General features: G+C 40.3%; 1 protein-coding gene across 5 annotated transcripts; it reads left to right on the top strand.

Annotated features, from left to right (window-relative positions):
• Positions 1-76: 76 nt before the first annotated feature.
• adam23a (ADAM metallopeptidase domain 23a) lies at positions 77-15,402 on the top strand. 5 transcript variants are annotated; one of them, XR_008906969.1, is made up of 27 exons: positions 77-384; positions 1,224-1,435; positions 2,059-2,135; positions 2,436-2,499; positions 3,875-3,957; positions 4,206-4,269; positions 4,360-4,432; positions 4,524-4,609; positions 4,772-4,837; positions 5,044-5,112; positions 5,216-5,382; positions 5,499-5,583; positions 5,711-5,798; positions 5,890-5,941; positions 6,073-6,172; positions 6,268-6,339; positions 6,439-6,525; positions 6,622-6,702; positions 8,140-8,190; positions 8,290-8,353; positions 8,449-8,554; positions 9,076-9,195; positions 9,281-9,449; positions 10,402-10,513; positions 11,739-11,829; positions 13,063-13,253; positions 13,959-15,402. XR_008906969.1 is itself a non-coding variant. In XM_056750581.1 (26 exons), exons 1-26 carry the CDS (start codon positions 306-308, stop codon positions 14,002-14,004), a joined length of 2,364 nt encoding a protein of 787 aa, XP_056606559.1. In that variant the 5' UTR covers positions 77-305; the 3' UTR covers positions 14,005-15,402. The 5 variants fall into 5 exon arrangements, 4 of the variants coding, with proteins under 4 accessions (XP_056606559.1, XP_056606562.1, XP_056606560.1 ...); XM_056750581.1 differs by lacking the exon at positions 13,063-13,253; XM_056750584.1 differs by having other exon boundaries at positions 13,063-15,402.
• Positions 15,403-15,532: the final 130 nt, after the last annotated feature.

Here is a 15,532-nt window from a genome sequence, read left to right as displayed (position 1 = left end):
GGCCTGACGCGTCAGCGCAGCAGAAGCGGATGTGCTGCGCAGGCGCATTTCTTACCTTACGGTGCGAGATGCTTGGCCACCGCCTTCCATCCGTGCCGCCACCCCTTCGCCTTCTTCCCAGTCCTCCCCACCCCTCAGCATCCCGACCGCGTTAACCACCCCTCAGCATCCGATGCTGCATGAAGGATTTCCCCCTCTTCTTGCGGGATAAGCGAAGATATTTAACGCTCTCACAATAATGGACTGCGACGCTCGGTGTGAATTAATGCGCTGATGTCATTTTATTCAGCCTTCAAATATGAATCATGCATCTGGTATTCAATCTGTGTCTGCTCGGTTGCATATTTATTTCCGTGCTGTCTTCTATTGCCACGACCTCAACGGGTATGTATAATTTTCCCAACTTTAACGTTTTTGACAGTTTAATATTCCGTGTCCGTAATATAATATATATTTTTTGTAAATTTTCTACACGTACGTACATTATTATTTCAGTGTTTTTCGAATGCCTTTTGATGCAGTTGGAAATTCCTGCTTGTCTAATGATAATTACGGAGATATTGTCAAACAGGGTGGGTGATGTCGGATTTGATAGAGAAGCGTCCATTACTTTGCTGTGTTCAAGTGCATTTGTATGTGTCAATCTATGCAGATGTGGAGGTAAAAGCTTGCAAAGGCCTGTTTGGGTTGACAGCACCATTGGTATGGTGTCGAGAAGATGGTTTAAGGGTCACCCATCCAGACTCGCCGAGTCTCGATGGATCTTAATTCGATTACCATGAAAACACATGATTATTATGCGTTTACATGACGCGCCTCGAATGCATTTACAATCCTGCTATCCGTCGTCAGATATCTTGCCGATGATGTTTAAAAATAGATACGCTCAAATGGGTTCCTGTCTCTTGCCATTACGTATCTCGTATTCTTCTCCCATCCGCCGGCTTGAATGTGCGATCAGATGTCAGTGTTTTTATTTGGTTATGCACTTGCCCCTGTGCCTCCGCTCGATACACAGAGAGAGATCTGCATAAGAGAGACCTGTGCGCACACTCTCTCTCTCTCTCTCTCTCTCTCTCTCTCTCTCTCTGTCTCTCTTTCTCTGCAGCATCACAGGGCTGCAGCTACTGGCATACGGTCATATATAATTGAAGGGATTCCTCTTTGAGATGGAAACCTTAAAGCGTTAAACAATTTCCTGGTGCTGTTCCTCCTCTCTGCAGGTTCCAGCTTCTTGCAGTATGAAGAACTCAGGGAGTCTCACACTCCGCGAGCCACAGCTGCAGCGCCGGGCAATTTCACAGGAAGGAAAACGGGAGAGCGCGAGATCACGATCACATATCCATCGCGGCTCGTATACTTCCTGAACGAAGACTCGGAGAGCGCGTATCATGACCTGGACACTCGCACGCGGAATCAGGCCGGTGATGGACAGGTGAGACGCAAGGTGTCACTCAGGTGCGCTTGTGCGTCAGCGCTCGTGCAGTAGAGACCACTTCATCGAGTCATTACTTGTCCAATTAAAACCATGGAATATTAATCTCTAAAACGAATGAAGACTGTTAGATTAGCTGGCCATCAAAAATGTGCAGTGTTGCAGTATCAGAATATAACACTAGTGTGATGGGGCTGCTTTATATCTCACCTATAGCAGCTGCGATGAATGGTGCATTATTCCCAATGTTCATCCAGGTCCACTGGACCTCTCTCACAAATCGTACACGCTTTTCGCAAAAGAAGCAGTTTTCTCCCCCCCAACAGGGACTCCATACAAAACAGACGGGATGTGGGACTGCTTTGTGCACACACTTTCTGCGTGGTTCTGCCAATGCAGTATTTTTGTAACAGGACGCACATCTGTGATTTATGTTTGTTTGTTTTTGCTCTAGAGCAATTTATCTTTATCTTAGAAATGTGCTTGCTGAGAGGATAAAAATAGCATGTTTTTCATGAAAAGATTTGCTGAATAGCAGATCTGGCTTTTGATGTCCAGATTTATACACTATTGTATGTGTGTTTTTGAAGTGTAAATGAGCCTCTCTTTCTTTCTGACTGTAGCATGTCCACCTGGCCCAAGCAAGTTTCCAGCTGCAAGCTTTTGGCTCCACCTTTACACTGGACCTGACTCTGAACAAGTAAGTGCGCGAGTGTGTGGCTATAATAACATAAAATGTAAAAAAATGGAGATCCCAGGGTTACTGGGCACTGAATGTTTTAAATCATAACACTCAACCTCTGATCAACTAACAGCATTGTCGTGAAGGTCATACAGCACAGTTCATACAGAAGACAGTGTTCTCCCACTGCACTCTTACTGAGCACAGAGGCGCATGGGATTTGGAACAGTGGATTGCATATTTTCTGAAAATGTAGGGCTTGTTTTGGACAATTATTGTGACATTTCCTTTAAAAATGGTCTCACTCATCTTTTGTAGTGATTTGTTGTCATCAGACTATATGGAGATCCACTATGAGAAAGACAAGCCGGTTCTCTCTAGGGTAAGACACAAAGTACAACATTATTATGAAAGGGGAAGTTCACCCGAAAATGAAAATTCTGTCATCATTTACTTAACCTCAGGTTGTTTGAAACCTGTATACATTTTGTTGTTATGCTAAACACAAAGAAATATATTTGGAAGAATGTTAGCAATTTTCCAGTCTAGGACATCATCTATTTTGTACATTTCTGTTCTGTTGAACACAAAATTAGATATTTTGAAAAATTTGGAAAAACAAACAGTTCTGGGGCACCTTTGACTACCTTTTAATTTTACTTACTATGGCAGTAAATGGGGAATGAGATCTGTTTGGTTACTGACATTCTTCCAAATATCTTCCGTTGTGTTCAGCAGAACAAAGAAATTTATATTGGTCTGGAACAACCAGAGGGTGAGTAAACAATGATAGAATTTTCATTTTTGGGTGAACTGTCCCTTTAAACTCACCCCTGAAAACAAACCTGGTAACACTTTAAATTAATGTTATATTTTTGAACATTAGTAAATGCATTGTAACATGAACTAACAATGTGCAGTATAGATCGGCATGTATTAATCCTTGTTAATGTCAATACATGTAGTTCATGGTGCATTAATAAATGTTAAGAGATAAAACGTTTGATAAAAAAGGGCAATTCAATGCAAATGTTAACTTTAAAAATAGAAAATAAACCTTTTTCCAGAGGTTTCTAACAAACTGATAGGCCAGATGTCAATATTTGGTGGTTTAAATACCCATGTGAAATCTTTCCTAAAGTTTTTGAAGCATAGTATTCAATAGTGGGCCAAGTGAATTGTCACAACCATAACGGTCCACATTCCTCATAAATGGGCACATGAAAATATAAATAAAATAACTAATCTGTGGTTTATGAAGAGAATTCCTTCTCCATTTGTTGGGGATTATTGCTTCTGGTTGGTACATTTTAATTCACTGAAATCCTACAAAGTATGTTGTAAAATTGTGCATCCTGAATTTGTTTTAATTGAAAAGTCATGCACAGCCTGATATCATCTGTACTCTATCATCAGTGGTTTAATAAACTATAAACAGATGACTCAATATATTGCTATTAAATATTTTAAGTTTTGTCTAGAAATGTCACATCCATAACGCTGAAATTAACATGACCTAAGAATAATAAATTCTCTAGAAATATTGTCCAATTTTAGTGCATGTAATCTAGCGCATCAACTAACTGTTAACAATTACAACCTTAATGTAAAGTGTTACCTTCTGTATTTTACTGACAAACAAGCAAAAATATAACATTAAATAACACTGTGGTGTAAGTTAATGTCATTTACATTTTATAAGTACATTTTAAGTGATGTCTTTGTCTGCAAGCATTGACCCATATGCGTATGTTTAGGGCGGCGAACACTGCTACTACCACGGCCAGGTGAGAGGGCAGGAGGACTCCCATGTAGCTTTGTCCACCTGCGACGGGCTACAGTGAGTTGCGTTTCTTTGTTTTTTGTGTGAGAGGAAGAGAGAAAGTCTGATCTGGAGGCCCACTGTGAGGCCAGATGGCCCTTGGTACACATAAAATGATCTGAATGTCAACATGTTAGTGTGTGGTTGAGTGTTACAGTCGATGGAAAGACCAGACGTGTTTGTTCTGCATTAAAACCAATTTAGGTTTTCTTATCACTAGCAGGTCATTACATTTTTTTTCTTCTGTTGATCCGGCATTCTTTTAGCGGGATGTTTGATGATGGTAATTTCGTCTATCTCATCGAGCCTCTGAAACAGACTCACACCGTGGTAAGATCACAACTGTTGTAGTTTATCGTTCCGGTTTAATTTGCCACATGACCCGTCTGTCGACTACACCTGAACATTTGCACTCTTTAGGAAACAGAGGCACGGCCACACACTTTGCGGCGAACATCATCGCTGCGCATGACCTCTGTCCCTGCTGATTGGGGTAAGTGTGTCACGGTCTCAGTAACAGTAGAGGCTAGATATTACGACCACACCCTCGTTTCTATGGTTACCTACATTTCTGCTTCCCTCAGCTCCTGATGACCCAGTTGAGGAAACAGAAGTGGAGAAACAGTTTTTCGCTAGCATGCCTTGGTTGAAGAGGAGGAGGAAAAGAGCCGTAAGAAAATGACCTTTAACCCCTTCAATGGTTTTCACTGTTTCCATGGAAACATCTATATGTGTTACCTCATATGTTACATTATAGTACATATAGTAGATTTACATTTAGCTTGATTGTGATGTTTTTGTGTAATTTTGTTTTTGTTCTGCGGTTGCTTAGATGCCACGAAACATCTTTGAAGAAATGAAATATCTGGAAATAATGATTGTCGCTGACCACAACACGGTGGGTTTATTTTTTTAACACAAAACACAGTTTTTCTAGAAGAATTTAAAAAAATCAAATTAATTAAGCTGTGCACCCTAGTCTTTATTTTAAGAATTAGAACAGAAATTGTCCACTAGAGGGCACTAAATAACAAATGTCACATAATGTATAAAAAAATTATGTTCACAGTGGGCTTTTAGACAGTTTGACCTCTTTTTTTACAGTTTAAAAGGCATAAGAGTAAGAAGCATACCCGGAACTCGGCCAAATCTGTGGTCAACCTGGTAGATGCTGTATGTTTCCATATTTGTATATTTGTCGATTGAAAATTCCCCTAAATATACCTTTTATATTTTTCATAATTTCCCTTTAAATTTCAAATAATATTCCCCTAAGATTTTTAAGGAACAGCTGAATACACGTGTGGTATTGGTTGCCGTGGAGATCTGGACGGACAGGGACCGGATTCCACTCAGCGTGAAGCCGCTGGAAATGTTGCGAGATTTTTCAAAGTACAGACAGCAAAGCATCAACATCAATGCTGATGCAGTGCACTTGTTTACGTGAGTTCTGGACGTTTTTTTGTATTTTAGTGAATTTCTTTTAGTTTGATGTTGGATCGCGTGGTTTTAAATGCAGTTCAAAGAAAGAGATGATGTATAAAGTTTTCTCTTCTCAGCAATGTGACATTTCATTACGGTCGGAGCAGTGTTGCATACATCGGCGGCGTGTGTTCCAAAGGAAGAGGAGTTGGTGTCAATGAGGTAAGAAACAAAGCATAGGGTAAACAGACTGGGCGGTTCACCTAGACAAACGTTACCAATAGCAATTTTATTTAAAAAACAAAGTACCATCTTAAAAGGGTGTCATGTATTTGTCACATTCTTTCAGTTTGGCAGCACATGGACGATGGCTGGCTCGCTCTCACAGAGTTTAGCCCAGAATCTGGGTATCCAATGGGATCCTGTGATAAGGAGGAGTAAGTTTGTTTCACTTCCTATTTTCATGCTGCATTTCTCAATTTAGGATTCTGCTTGACGTTAATTTTTAAATGTCCTGTGTTTTTTCAGAGGAATGCGGCTGTATGGACTCATGGGTGGGATGTATAATGGAGGATACTGGGTATCATTAAACACATACTCGCACCCCATCTAACAGCCTCTCCAAAATACGCGTCGGGTTTTGAGCTTCTAGTTTTCTCTCAGATATTCTTGATATGCATAGTTTTATTTTTGACTGTTTTTTCCCTGTAGAGTGCAACACCCACGCAGGTTTTCCAAATGCAGCATCAGTGACTACAGAAATTTCCTTTTAAGAGGGGGAGCGTCATGTCTGTTTAACAAACCCAACAAGGTAGGCTTGTTCGTCCATTGAGCACATTATATATATTGATATATATTGATACTTCTTTTAGAAGAACCTAAAGCAATGAACCTTTGTGTCGGCAGCTTTTTGAGGCTACAGAATGTGGGAATGGTTATGTAGAAGTGGGAGAGGAGTGTGACTGTGGAGCCCGAATGGTAAGGACTTTTTCAAACCCTTTATCTTAGACAGAATAATTTCTGCATTTTAGTCTGTCCAATAAAAACAAATATTGTTTTTTCTGTGTGTTTCTACAGGAGTGCTATAAAGACTGCTGTAAAAAATGTTCTTTGTCCAATGGTGCTCACTGCAGCGATGGCCCCTGCTGCAATGGCACTTGTCTGGTAAGGCGCTTGAAATTCATTAACATTCTTCAGATTTAAATAGGTTTAAATAGGTTAAACATTATTATGGACTGATTCTTTGTTTTTCTTTTTTAGTTTTACCCGCGGGGATACAGCTGCCGATATGCAGTGAATGATTGTGACATATCAGAGACTTGCTCAGGAGACTCAGGACAGGTCTTGTTTTTTTCCAACTTCTATCACTGTCAAAATTATTTTTGTTTCTGTGTCATTGGCCACATTGAGCTATACGACATGACAGCTCTTGTTTGCTTGCAAAATGATCAATGATGAGTTTTTGACCTGAATTTAGGGTAAAACAATCAGTTATTGTGATGTACCTGACTTTCTTATTATTTGTTAGTCAGTCAACAAGGTCACTCCACATTTCAGTTCAACATTTACAGTTAACACATTTAGAAATGTTAGACACCTGTCACAAATGATGTGGCACTTGAAAGTACAGACAGGAATGTAACAGTTGCAAAATGACAATAACAGTATCACAGGACATAATTTCACACAATACACCCCCAAACTCACCATCACGCCGTCATTTTCTGCCAGTCACAAGTGCCATAACAGAAGGCATGTGATTCACTTAATGACAGCCCATCTGCAGCTTTAACACTTTAAAATGATTCAGGATTAAAGCACAGTTGTCTTACACTGAATATATTAAATTGGTTATAGTTTTATTAGAGATGTGCAATATTGAAGTTTAATAACATTCTAAAAAAACATTCTAAAAAAATGCAATAAATGAATTTTAAATTGTTGTGAAATCTCTTCACGTTTGATACATACATTTAAAATACATTTAATATCTGAAAATTATATACCCAATTATATACATGGTTCACATTCTTTTTGGGAAAAGAAATCAAGACTATCTCTGTCTTGCCAATCCAACTTACTGCTCTCTGCAGTCTACATTAGCCTAAAACTTTGACTTTATATATCTTTAAAAACTAAAATCCTTTAGTTCTTGTAGAACATTGCAATATTAACATTTGCAATATTTTAAATGTATCCTCTTGCCCAATTATTCGACTATTTATATATTAATTTATTTCAGAATCTTTTTTTCTGTCGCTCTAAAAAATCTGGCTTACGTTCTTGACATATTTATTAACCTCTTTAAACTGTTTAGACACTTATATCTAAATCTTAACAGGCATTATATGTTAGGTACAATTAGTAAATATTCTTCAAATTTTACTTCATATTGGAATCAGATAATAATTCTGAATAATAACATAAAAATACAAAACTGAATAAAACATCTTAAAGCAGTAGTTCACCTCAAAGGGAAAATTCTGTCATCATTTGCTCACCTTCAATTCATTTTAAACCTGTATGGCATCGTTGGTCCCCATTCACTTCTATTATATGGACATAAAACCAATGCGAGTCAATGGGGACCGATGGTTCTCTGTTAACAACATTTTTCTAAATATATTCTTTTGTGTTCTGCAGAAGAAAGAATGCCATACAGGTTTGAAATGTAAAGAGGTTGAACAAACGATGACTGCATTTTTATTTTGGGGTGAACTGCTCTTTCAATTTTCATCACTGTAAAACAAATTATTTTGTTTGTATTATTTTTCATAGTGCCCTCCTAATCTCCATAAACAAGATGGCTACTCTTGTCAACTCAATCAGGTAAAACACTCTCTTTAACATCTCAGTAAAATAAATTGGATTAAAAAATGTTAAGAACATTTTTGATCTGTCACAACTCACTATTTACTGTCATTCCAGGGCCGCTGTTACAGTGGTGAATGTAAGACCCGGGATGGTCAGTGCAAATATATCTGGGGGACAAGTGAGTTACACTAATGTCCTCAGAGAACTTATACACATACCATAAATTTACACCATTTCACCTGCTACACCTCCTGTACCTTTCTATTCTCTTAGAGTCGGAAGGCTCAGAGAAGCACTGCTATGAAAAGTTAAATACAGAAGGGACCGAAAAAGGGAATTGTGGAAAAGATGGAGACAAATGGATTACCTGCAGCAAACAGTGAGTTTCCTTATCGTATTTATTTTCTCCCGCAAACTTACTAAAAGGGTATATTGTTGTTCAATTGTTAGTGTTGGATCATGATTCACTTAAGGAATATGCAAGTCAGGTGATGCTGCTGCCACTCCCCAAAAGTTAGATGGTTCGTAGTTTTTAGATATGGTGGATGGAGCAGCATATTTGTAAACAAATCTTAATCTGCATTTTAAAATGCTGAAGGTGCATTAGATTATTCCTCAAATCTAGATATATGGCCAGTTACAATACATTTATCCATGATTTGATATGTTACTACTGCAGTGATCAATAGATGCACATTTTAAGCATCTGCTTTTGGTCATTATTTTGATCTTTAAATCTTCACTAAAAGCAGCCGCTTCAATTTTTAAAAATTCATATTTTGGCAAAACTCTTATTGCACCATTTACACCTTAAAATGCCCTAAACATACATCTGCTCAGAAAATCTTAATGATGATTGAAAACCATCTCTAACATTTTCCCAAATGTGTGAATTCACAGCGATGTGTTCTGTGGGTACCTGCTGTGCAGTCATATTGGCAGAAGCCCAAGGATTGGAACCATGAAAGGTGACATCACTCCAACCACCTTCAACCATCAGGGTAGACTGGTGGACTGCAGGCATGTTCCATGATTTTATATCGCAATACTTGATTGTTTCAGATTTTCTTTATTTTTGACGGTATTCCCTTTAACTTTATTTTAGTGGTGGACATGTTCTGTTAGATGATGATACTGATTTGGGGTATGTAGAAGATGGGACACCGTGTGGGCCCTCTATGATGTGCCTTGAGCGGAAATGTCTACCTATCTCCTCCTTGAACCTCACAGCTTGTCCGTCTGGCCCGAGCGACCGAGTCTGCTCTTCTCACGGCGTGAGTGATCACCATCTGACTCTCGCACCTGCTTACACAAGACTTTTACTCTAGATTAGAGTTGAAAATAAATTGGTTTAAATTCCGAAACAATAAAGTCAGAAATCCATTTAAATTTATTTCAATGTTTTAGTCCTGGGCTGCAAGGTGTCTCTTAGTGTGCTACGAAGACTTTAAAGATATATCTTAACTACAGGTATACCTTTTCTACATGTGTTTCCCGAACTGTACCTTAGGAGGTTACTTTCCTACATGCCACGTTAACAGGTGCTGTCCATGGCAGTGGTGCTGAATTAATGGATATCGATCGCTCAACAATCAATTATTTACTCTGTACAGGGACTGCTTTATGTGAGATAGTGGTGTACTTTATAAAATAAGCACTTTAGAAATAGTTGAGGTTGCGTTTATTGGGACTCATAGGATATAAACCAAATTACAAACTAAATCCAACCAATGGATTTTATTTAATTGTGAAATGACTGTGCGAACCCGCAATCCCATGCCCAAATGTCTCAACACGCTACACTAACTGGCAGTATGGTCACTTATATCAAAGGTTCTCAAACTTTGGGTCATAAGTATTAGGTCCACCACATCAGAAGTAACTGTGATTAAATTTCAGAAAAACAAGAGTAATCACCGACTTTACTTTTTCAAGGGAAAAGTAATTCAGTTAACGTAATTTATTACTTAGTAACTACTTACACCCAACACTGATGACAACATGTTACATTGTAAGAGAGAGATTGAGATTAAATTGAGATTAAAGTTCAGAATAAATTCAGAATTTTGAAGATAAACAGCGATCCCTACTGTATAACAGTTATAACAAAGATTGCTATAAATTTCCATCAATTCAAATTTATGAGCATTCTCATAAACGACAAAAAATCAATTAATGCCAAAGAAAAAGGATTCAGTAGTTTTTTATCTGCTTGTCTCTCCTCAGGTGTGCAATAATGAAGCCACCTGCACCTGTGATGCTACCTGGGCTGGAACTGACTGCAGCATGCACGACCCCCCAAAAGAGCCGCCTATCATTGAGGACCCGGGCCCTAAGGGTTCGTGATCTCTCTTATTTCTTGAAATATACCAAACACAGTCAGCAATGCAATATTCACAGACCCTCCAATGCATAACGCCAGCCACTGCAAAGCCACTTCCAAACATCATAGTTTTTTGGTAGTGCCCTATTTTTACACTGGGACCTTCCCTGTCAACTTCTACAAACACTGGTGTATATAATTTTTTTTAAATGGGGCCTTAAGTGACATTTTCTCTGTTGAATCACCCCTATTTCCTTTGCACAGTGAGCGTGGCCACAAACAGGCTGATAGGGGCAGTGGCAGGGACCATTCTGGCCCTGGGGGTGATTTTTGGAGGCACAGGGTGGGGAATAGAGTAAGCACATCTTAACCCTTTAACGCCATCCCCCCGGCAAGAGGGAGACCTTGAGATCCCTCGTGTACGTGCAAGCTGTGTTTACGTGTTCTCCCAGTGGCTTTGTCCGTTGTGTTAAATGTGATGGTGCCCTGTAATTTTTCTATGTTGTGTAATTGATGGACTGATTGATTGGTATATATCTCTCTTTTTTCCCTCCTCTCCCCTGGCTGCTTTTATCCTGGATCTCTTTATTATTATCACCCTGTGTTGCAGTGCTTCCCTCTTTGGTCCATGTGGGGCATTTACAAAAACGTAACAAAAGCTTCAAAGAATGAATAAGAACGAGGGGAAAAGGGTGTAAAAACATGTGATCACTTGTGCTGACGCTTTTTCTGTGCGTGTGGCGTCTTCGACCAACATCAAATCCCCCCAGAATTGACCTAATTTCTGTGCATAGCTAATTACGAAACTTTCTCGAGGTGCATGAGTGGGTGAAAGTGCGTGATGAGTGTGTTTGTAGGTTAAGGTTCTTTGTGTGTCTGCGTGTGTGTGTCCGTGCAGTTGTTCTCGTCAGTCCCGTGTCGACGTAGGCTAACTTGAAACAGCACGTGCTTTAAGATCATATGCCACTCCCCTGTTCTAAAGCCAGTACATCTGCCCTCCCCAAATTCTATACAAACCCCACACATACACTATTCTATCCTATCACACTGGTAAGTTCGCAAAAATCTACCCCCTGTAATGGATTCATGAGCAAAATAAGCTTTTATTGTCATACCCATCCATGACTAAAATAGTGCATAACATACTTGAAGTCCAGCATTTGATGTGTAAACCCTGCATGCTGTGCAGGTGCCCCCTGCGGCTCATGTCATGTTTCTCTCCCATCATGCCCTTCTGCAGGTCCTAGCGCCACCAACCTTATCATAGGCTCCATCGCAGGGGCCATCCTGATGGCAGCCATAGTGCTGGGGGGTACGGGATGGGGATTTAAGTAAGAGCTACACCGCATGCTTCCTACTGCCTGCCAGCCTGGAGCAGGCTAACTCACTTAAACATACACTTTTGAATAAAAACATGCAACACATACCACTACGCACATGCACACACAGATTCACACAAGGGCCTGGGCTTCTGCTACAGACAACAGATAGTGAAATAGTAGTGAAGTGATGAAGATTGTCCCCGTTAGGATGCATGCTGTGCTTAGTATTATATCATGTTTAAATTGTCATTTTGTCAAATAAAAACCAAGGTTGACTGTACAGCTGTATGTGGTACGCACACAACAGCTCAGAAAGTTACTTGCCGATGTTTGTAACCACCTGGCCAATCGAGTAATAGAGTCACGTAAATAATACCCAAGCCCATCTTTGGTACACGTCCTGAAAAAGGCGTGGTTACGCATTTGCTGAAGCACTCTGTTGACTGTAGCAGAACCTCTTGCAGACCGGCCCAACGCTTGACATGCATGCAAGCAAAATGGTTAAATAAATACTGAGCAAGATGTGTAATGAAAGTTATGAAATTACAACAAAAGAAAAGGTTGTTGTGTAGCCTGTTTTTGCTAACAATTCAAACGTGTTAAATATCAATATGCTATGAATTGTACCAAGGTGGGAATTGTTAGAGAATGTTACCTTGTTTGCTCCAGGAATCAAGCAAATGCAGATCAAGTTTTGCAAAATGATGTGTGTGCGATAGGGAACATCAAATAGGAGTGTAACCTTAAAATTTACATTTGGTCTCAAAATATCTGTAGATTACAGTTTTTAACATAGATTACAAGATTAATAAAATATAAAACGTAAGTGAAAGTGGACATGTAACATAATTTATTGTTCACAATGGCATGTTTGTGGCCAGCATAGACCCATATTCATCCACTTAAGCTACTAGGAAGAAGTACTGGACAGCTAGCCTTGAGACCTGGTGACCATTCATACTTTTAGAGGACCACAGCATGCTTGTTTGCACATAGCATCTTGACTGAGCCCATTTAGAGTTTGCATGTGAACTGGCACAAAGCCAGAGCTAAACCGGAGTGCTATCAGAGCATCGCACAAAGGCTGGGCTCACCTCATGTGAAGGGAGGGGTATTTTTTTCTTTCCTTGGTTTGAGAAAGGGATTCTGTGGGGTGGGTTGTTGGGTTGGGTTGACCAGTTTTTGTTTATCCGCTCTCCTCGCCGTGATCTCTCTCTCAATCCCCCCTCCGTTGTCTAAAAGGGTGAGAGTTTGAGCGGAGAGGGGTGGAGGTTGTGTCGTAGGCAGCCTTTGTGCCATGGCTGGCTGCCACGCCCTCTTATCTCCCGGAAGGCCCTGGGCCCCCCGAAAACCTAGAACAGAGCAAGAGCCCTCACCCCCCACCCGGACTCGCCAGGCACCGCTGCCTTTACTGCCTGCTTCACAGAGACCTGGTACAGATACACGCGCTGCACTGCACCTGCATGCTACCCCAAACACCCCCTTCCCCTACACAGCGATAGTGGCGTCTCCCACCTAACCTCTCTTTGGCCAGGTGCATGTTAAACTGCTGGGATGCCCCACATCAAGCCACACTACGGGGAGGTTGTGTCAAACCCCTGTCGTTGTTGGTGTTGTTGTTGCAGTTGTTGTTGCCTTTATTGTTGTTCCTGGTGGTATCGTCGTAGTTCATGTTGTGGGTGTAACGTCATTTCTGACCCTCGATGTTGTACACTCTTTCTTGCTGTTCTCTGTCTGTGTCAGTGTTTTCTCTCCCAGGAGGTAATGTTTTTTTTTCCACATCCCTTGTTGTCTTTCTAACACATACTCACCCAGTCAGTGGAGGGACATTCTGTGTCTCCTCTTGTCGCTGTGAAGGACGGCCGCTTTAATCCACCGCACCCCGGCAGCGATAGAATGGCTTGTCCATATGCGAAAATTTGATCCAAATGTTACAGATAGCTTTTTTCAGAAATCAGTCGGAAATAATTACAAGGCTAACTGAGCAACTCAAGTAACATGAACGTTGCAGCCGGGTTGCTGGGGGTCAAGGTGGTTCATGGCCTAAATGGGCAGAATAGTTGCATGTCGATGTTTCTAGCATTGCCCGCACTAATCCTTCTCTCTTCTCTTCTCTCCCGTTTGTTCTTATCGGCAAGAAATGTCAAGAAAAGACGATATGACCCTAATGCCAGTGCCATCTAAAGACTTTGAGAACTGCATCCTTGCCTTGTGTGCCCCTTGGTTCTGTTAGAACCTGCTGGACTGTACCTTCTCCTGCTGCTAGCTCCGCCGCTGATGGAGTTAGCGTTACTTGAATTAAATGATGAAAGAAAGCAAGGGAAGACGAACGTACGAACATTTTCTAGCCAAAGTCTCGTAGAACTGCTTCTTTAGAGTCGCCAGTGTCCCTTCGCCCTCTGACCTTGATTATCCATGCTGAGTCACTAGAAACCCAAACAAATGACTGAGTGGATGGTTCCCGCTCATCTGGGCATGACTTCCTGTTTACATGCTGTGGTCTCCGGTTCTGATCTCAGCATGAGCAGCTTCAGCCGTGGACCTCATATTGGCAGAGGAGGGACACCAATGCAAGAATACCGTTTCAGAGAAAAAAGGACGGTTTCAGAACCCAGGTCCCGTAGGTCACAGTTCCAGTAGGTGGGTGAGCACGTCCATGTGTTTTGAGGGGCTGAATGTGCTAGAAGAGGGACCCATATCTTCTTCTACAAACATTTCAAGGCATAAATGAACATTTTGTTTGTTTCTTTTGTTATTTCCGCATGTTATATTGCCGGCATTTTTTGTAGAATTATTTCAACTATTCAATCGAAATGAAAAAGAAAAAAGGATCCAATTGGCCAGCAGCCTTAGAAGCTGCATGATAAAATGAACTTTGAACTCCAGAGTCATATGTATGCCTGATGACGTCAATTCCCCTTAAATAAACTATTATTCTTCCGGCTGGGCCCTGTAGGACTGCCCTGACCTAAATGCCGTTACTGGCCAATCAGAAAGCTGCATGATGTAATTGCACTGAGGGCAGAGCCCACACAGCCTGCCGCGCTTTTTAAGGTATCTGCATGTCAAAGGAAAAACAGTTAACATTTACTTACTATGCAAAGGGGTAACATTGTACAAACCTTGAGGTTTGATAAAGAATTCTCAAAGGAGACTAACAATGAATTTGATCTCAAGTTAACAGATTATTATTATTATTAGGCAGTCTTTTATATGCTCGGCCATCTATGTTTGACATTATAGTAAGCTTACGATTACTTCAAATGAATGTTTCTATGAAAATCTCAGCTTCTAAAAATGAAAATGTCATTTGTCATTTCCGTGGGACGGTATAATTCAGGCACTTGTGAAATTAATTGATACTATTCATAGAAAGGGGCTATTGAAGTAGAGGGAGCTCTAATTTTGGGCTAAAATAAGAGCAGAGAGAAAGAGTGTGTTTTTCTAAATCATCATTGACTGACACTATCAGGTTTCTGAACTCATCTTCCTAACCCGGTCCCCTTTGAAAACCATCTCATGTTCCCATGGAAACATTGCCAAAAAATAATATAATAAAGAACTTAACAAAAACGTTAAAAATTGAAGTCTTATTTTCTTTATGTAATGGAGAATACCTGAGAATTTATTTGTGAGCACAGACAAATTGGAAAAAAATTACATGAAAACATCTAAATATCTACCATGGGCAGTTCAGAACATGCTATGATGT

The sequence above is a fragment of the Triplophysa dalaica genome, chromosome 6 (assembly GCF_015846415.1).
Source record: "Triplophysa dalaica isolate WHDGS20190420 chromosome 6, ASM1584641v1, whole genome shotgun sequence".
Lineage (NCBI taxonomy): Eukaryota > Metazoa > Chordata > Actinopteri > Cypriniformes > Nemacheilidae > Triplophysa > Triplophysa dalaica.
Note: the sequence above shows the minus strand (reverse complement) of the source record. Positions and strands in the feature narration are given on the sequence as shown.

What these genes read in the sequence shown, in the direction of transcription:
- adam23a (XM_056750581.1), top strand. Translation starts at nt 306, where the DNA reads ATGCATCTGGTATTCAATCTGTGTCTGCTCGGTTGCATATTTATTTCC. An exon ending in TCCACCTGCGACGGGCTACA is followed by an intron (nt 3,958 to 4,205) that starts GTGAGTTGCGTT and finishes GCATTCTTTTAG; the next exon opens with CGGGATGTTTGATGATGGTA. An exon ending in TGAGGACCCGGGCCCTAAGG is followed by an intron (nt 10,514 to 11,738) that starts GTTCGTGATCTC and finishes GCCCTTCTGCAG; the next exon opens with GTCCTAGCGCCACCAACCTT.